This window comes from Lynx canadensis, chromosome C1 (genome assembly GCF_007474595.2).
Source record: "Lynx canadensis isolate LIC74 chromosome C1, mLynCan4.pri.v2, whole genome shotgun sequence".
Taxonomy (NCBI): domain Eukaryota; kingdom Metazoa; phylum Chordata; class Mammalia; order Carnivora; family Felidae; genus Lynx; species Lynx canadensis.
Genome location: NC_044310.1, coordinates 176,393,523 through 176,407,601, shown reverse-complemented (window position 1 = coordinate 176,407,601; position 14,079 = coordinate 176,393,523). Strand labels below are relative to the sequence as shown.

Sequence of the window (14,079 nt, the reverse complement as noted above, 5' to 3'; positions counted from 1 at the left end):
TACATGAGGCAGAAATCTTGTTTTATTCTATTTTCTCCTTATTGTTGCTTTTCTTTAAAAACAAGAAGTTCCTATCTTCATATTTTACCTTTTTCATATGTTTTCCCTTCCCAATCACTTTCTTCTGCCCTTGATCTTTTCTTAACTTGGGTATATTCAGCTTTTAATTGCTAAATGTCCTTTGGATAAAGAGGTCATAGGGTTATTTATACTACCGAGATGAGCCTCCATCTATCAACATCCTGAGGAATCATAGCATGGTAGAGCAGGAAGAGATCTCAAGGTATCATGTGGTTGAGTTCTATGGTAGCAGGAATAGGTGGCTGACTAATCTTAATGTTTTTCTTTCTTTTCTGTTTTTTTTAAAATGACCAAAGATTTTGATCATAAATATTCCACCATGGTTTGGTTTAAGACAGAATCATCTTAATAACAAGTAAATAGACACAGAATAGAAAGAATGCTGGATGAAAAAGGATTCTGACCCCAGTACTACTAATTACTGTAAAGTATATAACAATTTCTTTGATTACTCTGAGCTTTAAGTTCCTCCTACAAATAGAAATAATGCTGCTTAACTTACAAAGTTATTAGTAAGTGTTCTGAAACCTGGAAAAGAACTATATATACATAAGGTATTAAAATGAAAAGACAAGACAGCAGAGTGGAAATAGCCTGCACTCTGTAGGCATGTTAAGTTTCAAATCCCATCTCAACAATTTACTAGCTGTGCAACACAGAGCAAAGTATTAAACCTCTCTTGAGTTCAGTCCAGAGGACAATGGTAAATTGATATGTCTACTTCACTCAGTTGTTGCTGTGGATCATAGGAGTTTAACGTACCTAGGATATGATGTAGCATTGTGTAGGGCCTCAATAAATGTTAACTCTCAACTCCCCATTGGGTTTCCATACTTCTGCTTTCCTCTCTTAAATATTTCAAGTGCACATGTGGAATTTTATGAAAAACAGAATAATCAGAAAATACCTTTCATTCTATCAAGATTCATCAAGCAACAAGAATTTCTTAATCAGCCTCACTTGAAAACTGGGAAGAAATGAGGTAGTTTCCTTTAAAAAAACAAAAAAAACTCTTCCAAAGGAGAAACAGTTTGTAATAGAAGGTGAAAAATGTCACTAAATTGTGAACTCCTTAAAGGAAAAGAACAAGTCTTATACATCTGCATATTTAGGTAGCACTCAAATATTTCTTGGATGTCTACTGGCAAAATCCCTGATCTCAGAAATTACGAAAGGTTCAATCAGATTTCATTTAGATGTCAGATAAGAAAGTAAAGAGGTTCTTTATATAATAAACTAATGTGGACAAATTTTTGCAAGAAGACTTTACATATCTGATTTTGATAAAATTGTGCCTTTATAATATCATATACCGAAAACTCTTATAGAACATAATAATACTTACCTTGTTATGTATAAAAACAATCCTTAAGTCAGGTTTAAGTATACCATAGCTTATGAGGAGATCCTGGATCTTTTTTATTTCATCTTTACATTTTTTAGCAGTTGAGTAAAACTGCTTTCTTACAGGTAGATTCTTAAACAATCTTAAAGCAGTCACAGTTGTACCTGTTGGCAGATAAGAGGAAAGCACATTTAGATGTGAAAAGAACTTCACACATCTTCAAATCTATATACAATATATTCAACCCCTTCTATCACTGAAGGCCAGTCCTCTCCCAACTCCGGGAACCCAAGGTGGCTCAACTTTGCAACTTATTCTGATCCTCTGCTAGACTCCTCTATTTGTAACTGGACTGACTTGGCTAAGTATTATCTCTTCTGTGTGATCTAAACAAGAATAATCTGATTTCTACCACCACACAGAAACATGGGCTCACCAGAATGTAGTATCTTAATAATTTGCTGATATTCAAACCACCTGGAATGATGCTTAGTCTGCACCTTAAAATACAATATATAGGTGGTATAAGGCTAAAATATAGCAAATGTGATAACCTTAATTACTACATTAAAAATTCTTATCTGAAATAATGTCTAACTGTCTGGTTTAATTTCATCTTCTGAACAACAAATATTCAAAACACAGTATAATCTAACACAAAGATTTTCTTTTTACTAGTGTAGTAACTAAAAAGTTGAATAAAAGTATAAATATTATAATGCTTACATATCAGATTAATAACCAGCTTTTGTTAAACACACACACACACACACAATTAGGCCTGGATATTTTCTCATTACTATACCATAAATCTGTGTTTTTTAAACATTGAGGAACTTTTAAAACTACCAGTAATGAGCTAATCTCAACTTAGTAAATCAATCCTCTCATGTGATTCTAATGCTGTACTGCCAGGGTTGAGAAACAAAGCACTGAGAAGTCAAAAAATCAATTTAGTGTACAGTTTTCAACTTGGCATTACTGACATTTGTTGAGGGGGCTGTCCTGTGCATTGTAGGATGTGTAATTGTATCTCCGGCCTCTACCCATTAGATGCCAGCAGTATCCAACTCAGTCATGACAATAAAAATGTCTCCACACAGTGCCAAATGTCTCTTGGGAGGCAAAACTGTCCTTGGTTGAGAATCACCGATTTAGTATATATAGCAACTAGTATTTTTTTAAAATTAAATAAAGTCTAGAATATACTAAACAAGAGCAGAAAATAGAGTGCATCACACATAGTAAGAGTATATACTGCATCAAGAATTTTTTGCTTTGATTAGATTTGTATGATTAAAATGTACTATGTGAACAAAAGTCAGAAAGGCTAAAAGTTGCTGCAATAGGTCAATCTTTGACCTACTGCTCACAAAAAAGAACAAAACAGAATGGCAATCATGAGGAAAATATAAGACTTAGAAACCCTAGCATAAAATCAGGAGTTCCAGGAAGAGAAAAAGAAACAAATACAGGTTTAACTAAACAGAAGAAAATTTTCTTGAGTTAAAGTCTTTAGTACAAATTTCAAGAGCTTACTACAAGCAGGAGTATATGTGTGTGTGTGTGTGTGTGTGTGTGTGTGTGTGTATGGAGAAAGAGACACCACACTTCCACTGGAAATCCTAAATTTTAGGATTAATTTAAGGGTAAGGAAAAAATTTTAGAAACTTTCAGAGACAGTAAGTTCCTTATGAGGAAATGCTAGCATCAAATTTCTTAACTATAACACTAGAATACAATCTACAAATGATTGAGGGGTAATTAAGAAACTTACACCCAGTAGGGCTATGTATAAGGATAAAATGAAGACACTGCAAGGATTCAGAAGTTCATTCCCCAAGTACATTTTATTAAAACAGTGGTGGATGAGCACTAGCCAAATGAGAATTATATCAAAATAGAAATTTTATGACAGAAGAAGATGAGAAAATAAAACTGATAAGCAAAGAGTTTTAGCCAAATGTAAACATAATATGGCAACATGGCTGGCATTTGCAATATAACTGTGAAATAGAATTATTGAAATGAAAGAGATGTAGGGGAGGGCCTAACAGTAGCATGAAACTGTTTTACACTATTATTAATAACACTGGATAACTGGAGTAAAGGGGTTGGGAATAAAAAGGGCTAAAACTTATACGGACCTATATATTCTTGACTTTGGCAATTTCCTTTCCTACCAATGTTCTCCTTCTGGTGTGTCCTCCAACACATCATACTTATTTGCACCTCAGAACTTTTGCATATGGTCTTCCCCCTACTACCTTTTGCAAGGCTAACTCCTTTATCAACTTTCAGATCCTAACCTAAGTATCACCTCTTTAAAGAATCCATCCCTGAATGCCCTATCAAAGACTGGTTCTCCCAAAGTGAAACCATGTTTTATTTCTTCCTAGAAATTATCAATATTTGAAAAAATTTGTGTCCGCCTCCCCTTTTAGAATACAAGAAGCATGAGAGCAAATGATTATGTACCATGTATGACATTACAGCCCCAGCACCTCAATGACTAATAACCTACAGGCATTTAACAAAAAAGTTTTGAATAACAAATAGAAATGCATGCACAGAAATGAATGCATAGAAGAAAAAAACACAAATGTGGTAATAAGAATAAACCCCAAATTTGTTTGGACTGTTAGTTATAAGGGACACATGGTGTTTTTATAATTTTTGAAACTTTATTTTATAAATATATACAATTTTTTTTAATCTTAGGAAAAAAAGATCTTTGAGGGGAAAAAAACAAGGGAAAAGCTGTATTTCTATTTTGTTCACATTTGATGTTTTCCTGCTTCTTTTCTCTTGATCAGGTAAGTTCATCAGCATATTACGTTACTAACAATTTAATTAAAATTTTTTTTTGCTTTCCTCCATTTTTAGGTAGGTATTTTTTTGGCCTAAATTTAACATGTCACCTTCACACACAGAATTAAAGTCCTTGGAACACCATGGTATTTCTCACTTGTAACACTGTGGTGCTACATTTTCTGCCTTAGGAAAGTAAACAGGCTACTGCCAAATTCGCATCGAGGTGAAGTTGACAGAGATCAAGGAGTGCACATGCCCAGCAATCACAACAGGTATGCACTCTGCCTTCCTGCTAAACAAAGGACACACTCATAGCAGAGTGTATCAGACCCTATCATCAGAGACCTCTTATGCCTTTTTCTCATTTCACTCTATGTTCTTTCTAGATATTTCCTCCACGCCCAAAGTTTCAACTACTACATGTATGCCAACGATTCTTGATCAAAGTTATAAGAAACACTATACTTTTATGAATCTCTGAAAAAGAAAATATATGCCAAATAATTCATGATACAATGCCTTAACAACAGTCCTGTGCAATACATGAATTGGTCCACACCAGCCTCTCACTGCTTAGATATTTCTTTTATCTATCCTCACTGATATGGCAATTTCCTCTTGTGTCTTCAATTTCAGTGCCTGGCATGTGATAGCAAACCTTTCGTACTTAACCCAGTTTTTTTCACTTGTGGCTATATTCTCTTTTTAGGTCTCACAAAGCATTTGTTGTTTTGCAAAAAAAAAAATATGAAACTGTTGTTTATTCCTGCAATCAACATATGAATTATCAATAATGCACAAAACTTCCCATCCAAAAAGGATTTGGGGAGGCCATTAATTACAAGCCACGACCTGTTTTTAGAGACGTCAAAATGTGAGAAAACACACATCTTAGAATTTACTAAAGATATACATATGAAACTGACAGCATTCAAGTTATAAATAAACGCTCACTCAATATCACCTGAATGTCCCAAAGCCACCTCAAATCAACCACACCCAGACCTGAACTCATTCTTTTCCTTCTTACGTCTGATACTTACACTTGATCCTCTTTCTCATATAACACTAACATCCAACAGTTTCCAAAGGCAGATACTCTAGATTTAACTGATTCTTCCCTCTCCCTCTTACTGCCAATATTGTGTAAGTCTTTTAGGCCTGTTCTATCCTAAAAATCTTTTTCAAATCTATGTCAAGTCCCTTTCTCTCCTTCAAAACTTAGTTCAAGATAACATTTCTTATAATAAGACATAGTTTATGGTAGGAGTTACAGTGTTCTAATTAATTTTATAAATACCATGACATTCACCCTCTACCTAAAAAGGTTCAGTGGCTCAGTGCTGGTTATAAGAAATAAACTTTTACTTTCAGTTTTAGAAATTTCACTTGGTTCTTTTTTAGAGTTCCATTTCTCTGCTGAAATTGTCTACCTTTTTAGCAATTTTGACCATCTTTTCCTCTAAATTCTTTAACATAGTTGTTTTAAGTTTTTGTCTAATTCAAATATGAGGTCATGTTTGTTTTCTTATATCAACTATTTTTTTCTCTTATAGATCCCATTTTCCTTTGTTTCTTAATATTTTTATTTTTGCCAGACATTGCATAGATACATAAGTAAATGAAAGAAAAATAGATACGTAAGTAGGTATTTTCCCCCAGAGAAGGCACTTTATTTCCTCTGTCAAGTAGCTAAAGAGAGAATCTCTTCAATATAATTAGGAATGTATCTGGGTTGGAGCTGAGCTGCCCCTTTATTTAGCTCTAGTTCACTTCTCGTTTCAAATGTCTGAAAGATGGAATGGGGTCTTTTCTTCTAGCAAGGTTTTGGGATCTCTAGCACTGCAAAACTTTGTCTCTCTAGCTCAGTCCTAATTTTCTTTATCACTGCTTACTAAGCGTAAGTCCTGATGAGATCTGGCATCTGAGGTGAACCAACTCTGTCTGAGGATCCCATCTTCCAATATCTCATGTCAGCTTACATATGGCTGTTAAAGAAGTTCAGCTGGTTCCTCCTAGGGCCATAAAAGATGCCTTGTTCATGGCAGACTTGTTCCTTTGCCCACCTATGCCCCCAGACTCAGTTAATGCTCCCAGGGATGCAAGTACTTTTCTTGTCTACTCATCTTTTTCTTGAACCTAACTCATTTAACTTCCTTTTTTGCCCTCCAAGTTTTTATTAGATTTTATTTAGCTAAAATACAGTGTAATATTAGTTTCAGGTACAGGATTTGGTAATTCATCCCTTACATACCACAGCCAGTGCTCATCACAAGTGCCTTCCTTAATACCCTTCACCCATTTCATCCCCCTGCCCACCTCCCTTCCAGCAACCCTCATTCGTTCTTCATAATTAGGAGTCTGTTTTATGGTTTGCCTCTCTTTTTTCTCCCCATGTTCATCTGTTTTGTTTCTTAAGTTCCACATATGAGTGAAATCATATGGTATTTGTCTTCTTTGTGACATAGTTCTTCAATTGGTGCTTTTCCTCTTCATCTTTCTTCTCTTGCTACAAGGTTAAACCCCCACCCCTTCTTACCTACCATCTTCAAACTCAAATGATCACTTTTCTGAAAAACTCCCTAACCTTCCTCTAGGCAGCTGGTGGCTTCTTTTTACTGTCATTACTTAGTCATCTGTGTTCTCCATTACTCTGTGAGTTCCTTTAACTCATCTGTGTTCTCCACTAGCCTGTGACAAATATAATAGCATATACTGTAGCTGTGGTGACAGTATATCTGTGTATATCTGTGTATCTGTGGACAGATGGTGAGAAGGCAGGCAGAAATCAATAAAGCAAAATACAAATGTACGAAAAGGTACTTGTTGATTTTTAAATATGTTATACGTGAAAGACCACACTATAATTAATCCATATATTAACTGATAAATTATTGCTTCAGCAGTTAAAAATGTTCTCTTAGAGCAAATTGAGATTTAACAATAAGCCAAGAATTATATATGTTTGAATAAAACTTAATGATGGAAAACTATGTTGATTCCAAGTGAAATGTGTATCCTTAAAAAAAGTACCAAGTAATATTGGCCAATAGGGAGGAGGCCCTAGTATACTATCATATTTTACAAGAGAACTGCTCAGCTCTCTAACTTTAGCACATTCTACAAACACCAGAATTAAACTGCAATCCTATAATATGTTCCCTGTTATATTTTTACATGACCCTGTGTTATGCCACTTATAAAGGCAGCTAGCTATTTATATTCCTAATGTAAAGAGGTATGGTTGCTTGAATATATCAAACTTTTTAAAAACTATTTAATGAATAAAGTTTCAGTCTCAACATGAAAAAAATCTTCCAATGCATGCACAATCATACCTAAAAGGGATTTACAAAGAACACGATGCTCTACTCTAGTAACAGGGTAAGGAAAGGAATGACCCTGATCAGAGTACTTTAAATATACTATTTTTGATACCTGAGAAATTCCTACGGCAGAAGTACTAGGATATGTTAAAAGAATTTGCCAGGAGGGTAAATCAATTTAGAAAGCTTACTACTGATTATCTAGGGTAAAGGAAATGGAAGTAATAACAGAAAAAAGATATGATTACGACAAATAATTTAGTAAGTTATTGTAAGATAATTTAAAATTATTTTTACATTTCTTATAAATTTTTAAGTGTCTTAAAACAGAAGTGAACAGAAGGGTAATTTAAAATGACACGCACATACATCATTTTAAAGGGCTAAATTAATCCACAAAACGAATACCTACACCCAGAAAAACCAGAATTGAAATCTCTAGTAAACTATTTTTAAACATCTTAAATATGGTTTTTAAAGGGGTAACAGGGGTGCCTGGGTGGCTCAGTTGGTTAAGTGTCTGACTTCAGCTCAGGTCATGATCTCACTGAGTTCCAGCCCCATGTCCAGCTCTGTGCTGACAGCTCGGAGCCTGGAGCTACTTCAGATTCTTTGTCTCCCTTTCTCTGGGCCCCTCCCCTACTCACACTCTGTCTCTCTCTCAAAAATGAATAAATGTTAAAAAAAAAAAAAAATTAAAGGGGTAACAAATTTTCCAGTGTCTAAAAAAGATTTTGCTTTAAGTTGTCCCGGCACCTACAGTTAGGTGTCATCTTCTGATCAGATGATATGAAGAGTAACTGTGAAGCAAGGATGTTCACACCACTGCAGAAATTTATCTACAAGAACCCTAAATGCACAGCTACTAATTAGGATGGTTGTACTGTAGTTTTATCTTACACAGAAAATATTTAAATGGAAGTTGAATGACAGCTGGTGGTGAAATGTGAGTCTGTGATCCAATCACTCAAAAACTATCAGCACTAAGGCAATATAAATGTAAAAAGCTTTTAAAAGTGCTGTAGATTTCTATAATATGTCCATCTACCGAAATTTAAAAGTAAGAGCTTGATTCTTTGTTGTTTTCCTAGCCAACCAACTATAATCAGGAGATAAAAATGAATCATGAAAGGCAATTACTAGTTTCACAACTACTGACCTTCCAAGTATGTTGTTTCTTAAGATAAAAGGAATATGCTAAAGAAAATAAGGTTCATTTACTGACTACAGAAGTTCCTTAATATGCATACCTAGTCTCACTCAAAGTAGAAGACTTGGGTCAGCAAGAAAAGAAAAATCAATCAACAAATGGGCAGAGATCAGAAGGATTCCATATTTAAGTATTGCTATTTCATAGTTCCCATGGTGATGAACACAGAAAAGCATGAGAAGTATGAGTGATGCAGAGCAACAGGCCATCCAGATTAGACTGGCTACTACTAAGATAAAAATAAATACATTTAAGTTTTATAAGGTGACTAGATTATTTCAAAGTACTCTACTGGAGAGCCACCCAAATATCTCCTAATGGCCTCCTAATTTGAACTCCTCAGAATTGGGGTCAGAACATTTCTGGAAAGGGACTATACTAGACAAAAAAAGCCTTCTCCTTTGTAACCTTCAGTACATAAAAAAGAAAAAGAATCACAGTCTATTATTTTTAAGTAAAATATGTACAATATTATCATACATCATATTAAACAGCTACAAGATGAGCTCGTTTTTATTAACTGAGTAAATGCCAAAAAAAAAAAGTGTTTTCTTAGAAGTTCCAACTGACTCTTTCCTTTGTGTGGATATAAAAATATAAATTCTTAATATGAAAATTAATCAGCAATTTGAAGATTAAAAAATAAGAGAAAAAGTGAATTTGGTATCAGTATTAAGACATAATAAATATATTTTAATGAAAAAAGATGGTAATTATTAAAAAGATAGATCTAATAATTTAATATTAAAATTGGAAGAAACTAAAGAAAAAATATAGTACTTCAATAAATTACAATGAGGGACCACAAAATTAAAAAATGAATTTATAATTCAATTGGAAAAGAAGGCCAACCAGCAACAAATCCTTTCAGATCAAATAATTCTTTTGAACATGACTAAAGAGGTCATACCTTCAACATTCTCTCAACTTTAAACACTCATTACCGGAAATTAGTGGTATGGAAACAATTAAAGGAGATACATGAAACTCAAGCCTGAAAAGCTTTTCTTTTTTGTTGTAAGTGGACAGTAAAGGAACATAAAAACATAAGATGTCAACTAAAATGTAATAAAATTACATAAGTGTATAAAACACGAAAGAACTGTAATAATAATTAATAGAGCAATATTATTAGATGAAGTAACATTAGCAATGAGCTAAGAGTTGTTGCAATTGAGTGATGGGTACATTATTCTATTTATTTGAACATACATTTCAAGTTTTCCATAAACAGATATATTTTAATTATTTAATCATAGTATCTTAATTATATGGTTTATTACAATTACCAAATCAATAATGTTTTAGGCATTTCAATAAAATATCCTTCACATATAAAGAGGACATTAAGTGATCCAACAATAGCAAAATAATTGCTCTTACAGTTTTTACAGAAGAGTAACTAATCCATGTTTTTGTCCATAGTCTGTTTTTAAAAATTAATTTATTTAAATTCAAGTTAGTTAGTATACAGTGTAGTATTGGTTTCAGGAGAACCCAGTGATTCATCTTTTACATATAATACTCAGTGCTCATCCCAACAAATGCCCTTCTTAAAGTCCATCACCCATTTAGCCCATCTTATCATACACCTCCCCTCCAGCAATCCTCAGTTTGTTCCACAGCTAATATCATCCTCAATGGGGAAAAACCTGAGAGCTTTCCCCCTAAGGTCAGGAACACAACAGGGATGTCCATTCTTACCACTGTTGTTCAACACAGTACTGTGAGCCCTAGCCTCAGCAATCAGACAACAGAAAGAAATAAAAGGCATACAAACTGAAAAAGAAGAAGTCAAACTTTCACTCTTAACAGATGACATGATACTCTACATGGATAACCCAAAAGACTCCACCAAAAAATTGCTAGAACTGATACGTGAATTCAGTAAAGTCATAGGATATAAGATCAACGTGCAGAAATCGATTACATTTCTATATACCAATAATGAAGCATCAGAAAAAGGAATCAAGGAATTGATCCCATTTACAACTGCACCAAAAACAGTAAGATACCCAGGAATAAACCTAACCAAAGACATAAAAGATCTGTATGCTGAAAACTATAGAAAGCTTATGAAAGAAATTAAAGACACAAAGAAATAGCAAAACATTCCATGCTCAAGATTGGAAGAATAAATACTGTTAAAATGTCTATACTCTCCATAGTCTTTTAACAGTCTCTCTTTAGAAAACTAAGTATTTAAGAGATTGGTGACTAAAGTAGGGGTTGAATATTCACTTGGAAGTTAACTACCCTTCATCACGAGCAAACCTGAAGTAATGCATCTGAATTTGAGATGTAACAATTTTTAAAAAAATAAACAAGAAAAAAATAAAATAAACAAGAAAGAAAAGGCAAAACTACAAAGCTACTCTCTTACCTTGACCAAGATGTGAAGGTTTTTGAGAAATTATGTGGCCGCTGCCATCCAAAACATACTGGGTGCTAAAATTATCAGAAGCTGTCCTTGTTGTAATCAAAACCTGGAATATAAAAAAACTAATAAAATTATGATTTTAGATTTTGCAGTGGACTCATTATCAAATTAAATTTAAAATGATTATACATTTACTTAAGATTGAAAAAAAGTTTGGGGCACCTGAGTGGCTCAGTTGGTTAAGCATCTAACTCTTGATTTCAGCTCAGGTCATGATCTCAGTTTGTGAGATCGAGCCCCATGTTGGGCTCCATACTGAGTGTGGAGCCTGCTGAAGATTCCAGCTCTCTTTCTCCCTCTGCCCCTCTCCCCTGCTTGCGCTTGCAGTCTCCCTCTCCCTCTTTAAAATTAAAAAAAAAAAAGAAAAATTAAAGTTAGGGGCGCCTGGGTGGCTCAGTCGATTAAGCATCCGACTTCAGCTCAGGTCATGATCTCAAGGTTTCGGAGTTCGAGCCCTGCGTCAGGCTTTGTGCTGACAGTTCAAAGCCTGGAGGCTGCTTCAGATTCTGTGTCTCCCTTTCTCTCTGCCCCTCTCCTGCTCCCATTCTGTCTCTCTCTCTCTCAAAAATAAACATTAAAAAAAAAATTTTTTTTTAAAGTCTTACTTGTTAAGCTCTTATGACCACTTCTCCTATAATATTCCCTTAGAGTTACACTAATAGTAACTAATAGGCTAATTAGTAGCCTAATAGTAGTACTAGGCTACTTTATATTTTTTATGTGGCAAATTACTGATTTTTATTTTGAGCATTTAACTTTAACTAAAATACTCATACACAAATCTATACATCTGAAATGTACTGGTTATTTGTATATATGACTGAAATGGCTATTTGTATTATATGACTTACATCTGTAAAATCAAATACTGTAACTGCATTAGGGAAACTTCTTTTTGTTTATTTACTTTGAGAGGGAGAGAGAGAGCACACGAGCAAGGGAGGGGCAGAAAGAGAGAGAGGGAAAGAATCCCAAGCAGGCTCTGCACTGTCAGTGCAGAGCCCAATGCAGGGTTCAATTTCACAAACCGTGAGATCATGACCCGAGCCAAAATGAGGAGTCAAACGCTCAAATGACTGAGCTACCCAGGCACTCTGGGAAACTTGCTTTTTAAAAGACAATTTCCATAAATTTGTTGGTAATGTGAAAAAGCCTTTTGTAAAATAATCGTTCTTTTTATAATCTGTATAAAAAGGTAATGTATTTTCTGTATTTCAAGGTAATGGTTCAAAAGAATAAAAAAATATAAATCATACACACATATATTTGTGGACAATTTTTTCTTAAAACCAAGCTATTTAAATGTAATTTAAATGTAGTTTAAATGCTTAAAACCTGAACTATTTAAATGTAATTTTTTTGTTAAATGAAGAAGATATTAGCACTAAGACATTTATGTGTAAGAAAGGATTTCACTGAGCATGAAAATATTTCCTAAGGTGTTACAGTCACATAAATATAAATTTAAGAATGTCTGCATTCTTCTGAGCTACCCTCACCATTGGCTTTCTGTTTACCTACTCTGTGAGATTAGTGGGAGAGCATGACAATAGAAAACCATTCCACTGTCAGAAAATAACAGGCAGGGAGTGGGCATACTTCTTCAGGAAAGCACAATGGATTCAGAAAAGGATGCCCTCCTTACACTTTTTGTGAGCAATAATGATCCAAAATTGGGAGCAATCTTTCTTGGCCATCTGTGAACTCAGGAGAGTTATCTGAAACTTATATTTAAGAAAGAACCCACAAAGATCCAGCTCCACTGCTGGAACTCATCTAGGTCCAGTTGGATCTACATTGGATTTGATGGTTCTGACACCCTGCCCTAAACATGCACTAATTTACAGCAGGCCATATGGCTATAAAACATGTAGATACCAGGCAGGGAATAGCAGAGTCACCATTACGTGCACAAACACACAAAAACACACATACACACATACACACACACACACACACACAGCTTCTCTAGCTCACAATATTAGAATCTATTAGACTCTAAGGGTAATGTCCATAAAATTCCTTACCAGAAGCACTGCCTTAAGCTGTTTTCCAAAAACATACAGCTAAATCAAAGTTGTGAGCCTCTGTATAACCTTGATTCTTCTACTTCTTCCAAAATTATATTCCGTGGTTCAAAAGTTGTATAACTTTATAAGCTTTCCTGATAACCAATCTTAATCTTCCCTGCTACATCCCCAACTCTATTTTGTCCAGCAGTGATTTTCTCTAATAAACTCTGTTTAAAAACAAAGAGTACAGAAAATTTCTTTCCTGTCTCTTAATTTACTCTATGATTGTCCCTGTAAAAACAATTCTACATTTAACCAACCATTTTTCAAAAATGCCAAGGTCAACTGAATTCTATTTCTATTCTCCAAAGAGCTAGCCACCTGACCTAAAGTTGGTGTTATTAAGCAAAAGTAGTCCTAGAACTCTGAGTTCTAGTACTAATTAAGCCAGTGGCTTGTTAGATGGTCCTGAATAAATGATTACTCTATCATCTTTAAGGAAGTGCAATGATAAGATGAAAATGATACTAATACTCCACAAGGTTATATGGATTTTTGTTTTAACTACTTTCAAAGCATTTTATAAATATTAACTTGTTCATCCTTTAAACATATTAGTTAATAGCAAAATACCCCAACTTAGATGAATAAACTGATGTGCTAAAAAGTAAAATAGGACCTTACTGGTCGTAAATGTAACATTTGTATTAAAGTAAAAAAAAAATACACTATTGTTTTCCAATATTAATTTTTTTTGAATTAGAATGTGTAAGGGTACTGTGAAAATTTATCTTGATAGGAAATGCTTCACAATTCACTGCTAAAGACAGCGAAGGACAACACAGGTTAGC

The 14,079-nt window shown here is 34.1% G+C and overlaps 1 protein-coding gene across 7 annotated transcripts in view; it reads right to left on the bottom strand.

The window, feature by feature from the left end:
• Positions 1-14,079, bottom strand: part of PMS1 (PMS1 homolog 1, mismatch repair system component) — a 100,406-nt gene that overhangs the window by 60,213 nt on the left and 26,114 nt on the right. For all 7 annotated transcript variants that reach the window (XM_030325347.2, XM_030325353.2, XM_030325352.1 and 4 more), the window contains 2 exons: positions 11,160-11,262; positions 1,427-1,590 (listed from right to left, as the gene is read on the bottom strand). In XM_030325347.2, the coding sequence (XP_030181207.1) occupies positions 1,427-1,590; positions 11,160-11,262 (267 nt within the window). The remainder of the gene's footprint in view (positions 1-1,426; positions 1,591-11,159; positions 11,263-14,079) is intronic.